The 1,917-nt window shown below is 54.2% G+C and overlaps 1 protein-coding gene across 1 annotated transcript in view; it reads left to right on the plus strand.

Annotated features, from left to right (window-relative positions):
• The window catches only part of IL3RA (interleukin 3 receptor subunit alpha), a 24,268-nt gene that overhangs the window by 1,994 nt on the left and 20,357 nt on the right, over positions 1–1,917 (plus strand). The window contains exon 2 of the mRNA XM_012807138.2: positions 1,577–1,674. Within this exon, the coding sequence (XP_012662592.1) occupies positions 1,611–1,674 (64 nt within the window). The 5' untranslated portion in view covers positions 1,577–1,610. The remainder of the gene's footprint in view (positions 1–1,576; positions 1,675–1,917) is intronic.

A 1,917-nucleotide genomic window follows, 5' to 3' on the forward strand; every position in this document is an offset into this window, starting at 1 on the left:
CATTTTTCACCTAAATGCCTCACCCTCCATCCTCACTGGAGTCCCAGAGTGACAGGTTGATGGGAAGACCTGGTAAAGAATTCTGGATCTCACCCACTGGGAGGGGGCATGGGTCCCACGCTCTGTAAGGAGCAGTTTTGATAACAGAATATGGTGCCTGTTTGTGTAAGAGCTGGGACCTGTGGGGACCCTCACCACTTCCACGGTCCAGATAATGCTTTTCCTGAGCAGTGACAGCACGCTGGAGAACCAGCCCTGAGTGGCAGAGGCTGAGAACGCCTCTCATGGGTGGGGATAGTCGCAGCCCCTGTCCTTGGCCCCCGGTGTGATCTTGCAGATGGCACGGTGCACAGTGAGAGTGTTTTGTGGGAAATCCCCAGGCTCACAGACAGACCGAGCCCCTGGGGGAGGGGGTGATCCCCATGAGAGGTGAGGCTCTGTGGTTCCTGGTGGGGTCAATCGCTGGGGTGGCAGCCCTGAGCTGCTCCTCACCCCTCCCCCCTCAGATGCCACATCCCAGTAGGAGGGACCTGGGATCCTTTTTTTGCTCTGTGACTGCTGCCAGCTCAAAGGGGTACCCAAGGAGGATAACAGTGTATGCAAAAGATGACTGGGGAGGGGGCCGTGGTAAGTCTCCAGAACCACCTGCCCCAGTGGGCCAGCCTATCCCCAAGGGCTTCACAGGAACCCTGGGGCAAAATTCCAGGCCGGACACTGAGAGCTTGCAATGCTCAGTTACGGAAACTGGGTCCATTAGGAAGCTTGGCCTGCCTTGATTTCATCACTGGAACTGGCCTTTCCTTCCACTGTTGGGGCATTTCGGTGTTTCCTGGTGCTCCGCATGGCCTGTGTTTTTTTAGTTTCCAGATAGGGTCAGAGCCAAGAGCATGCTAAGCCCTGGGGCGGGAGCTCTTTCAAAACAGGATGACACACACAGACTCACACACATGCATATACAGGCATATGCACACACATGCAGATTCATACAATGCACACTCACACACGTGTATGTGCACACTCACATACCCACACACAAGCACACTCACACACGTATGCATGCCCACACAAGCATGCACACTCACAGACACGTGTACACACACACAAGCATGCACACTAACACACATGCATATGTGCACACTCACATACCCACACACAAGCACACTCACACACGTATACATGCCCACACAAGCATGCACACTCACACACGTATACATGCACACACAAGCATGCAAACACACATGCATACCCACACACAAGTACACTCACACACGTATGCATGGACACTCACGCACACGTGTACACACACACATACCCACACACAAGCACACGCACACACACCCACATGCACATTCACATACGTGTACATGCACACTCATGTGCACACACGCATATACCCATGCCCACATAAACAGGCATGTGTGCACACACGTGCATGATGCAATTTGCACACACATGCCCCTGCAAGGCACCATCCCTCTGGGGAGAGTTCTGTGCACCCCAAGCCCCACCCTCCCTAAGGAGTCCGCCCTGCACCTCCACTACCTGCTCCAATAGCTGACTCTGCCCTCCTCTGCAGCACACGCTTGGTTCCCGTGGGAGCTGCATCCGCCATGGTCCTCCTGTGGCTCACAATGCTTCTGACCTGGGCCTCCTGCCTGCCACAGACCATCCAGGGTAGGTATGGGAGGGCAAACTACTGTGTTGAGAATGAGATGGATGTCCCTGGACCCCTGCCACCTTCCCCGAGGGATGACGTCTTGCAAAACTGCAATACAATGGCACAGCCCACGTCTTGATCGTGATACAGTTGTGGTGTGTCAGGTGTTTCGTGTACCTCAGGCTTTAGGACCAATAGCTTACCAACATTCAGTATTAAGATTTTCATAGGTAGGGTGGCGCCTGTGGCTCACTGAGTAG

This window comes from Otolemur garnettii, unplaced genomic scaffold (assembly GCF_000181295.1).
Source record: "Otolemur garnettii isolate 467f Iridium unplaced genomic scaffold, OtoGar3 scaffold00065, whole genome shotgun sequence".
In the NCBI taxonomy this organism is placed as follows: Eukaryota; Metazoa; Chordata; class Mammalia; order Primates; family Galagidae; genus Otolemur; species Otolemur garnettii.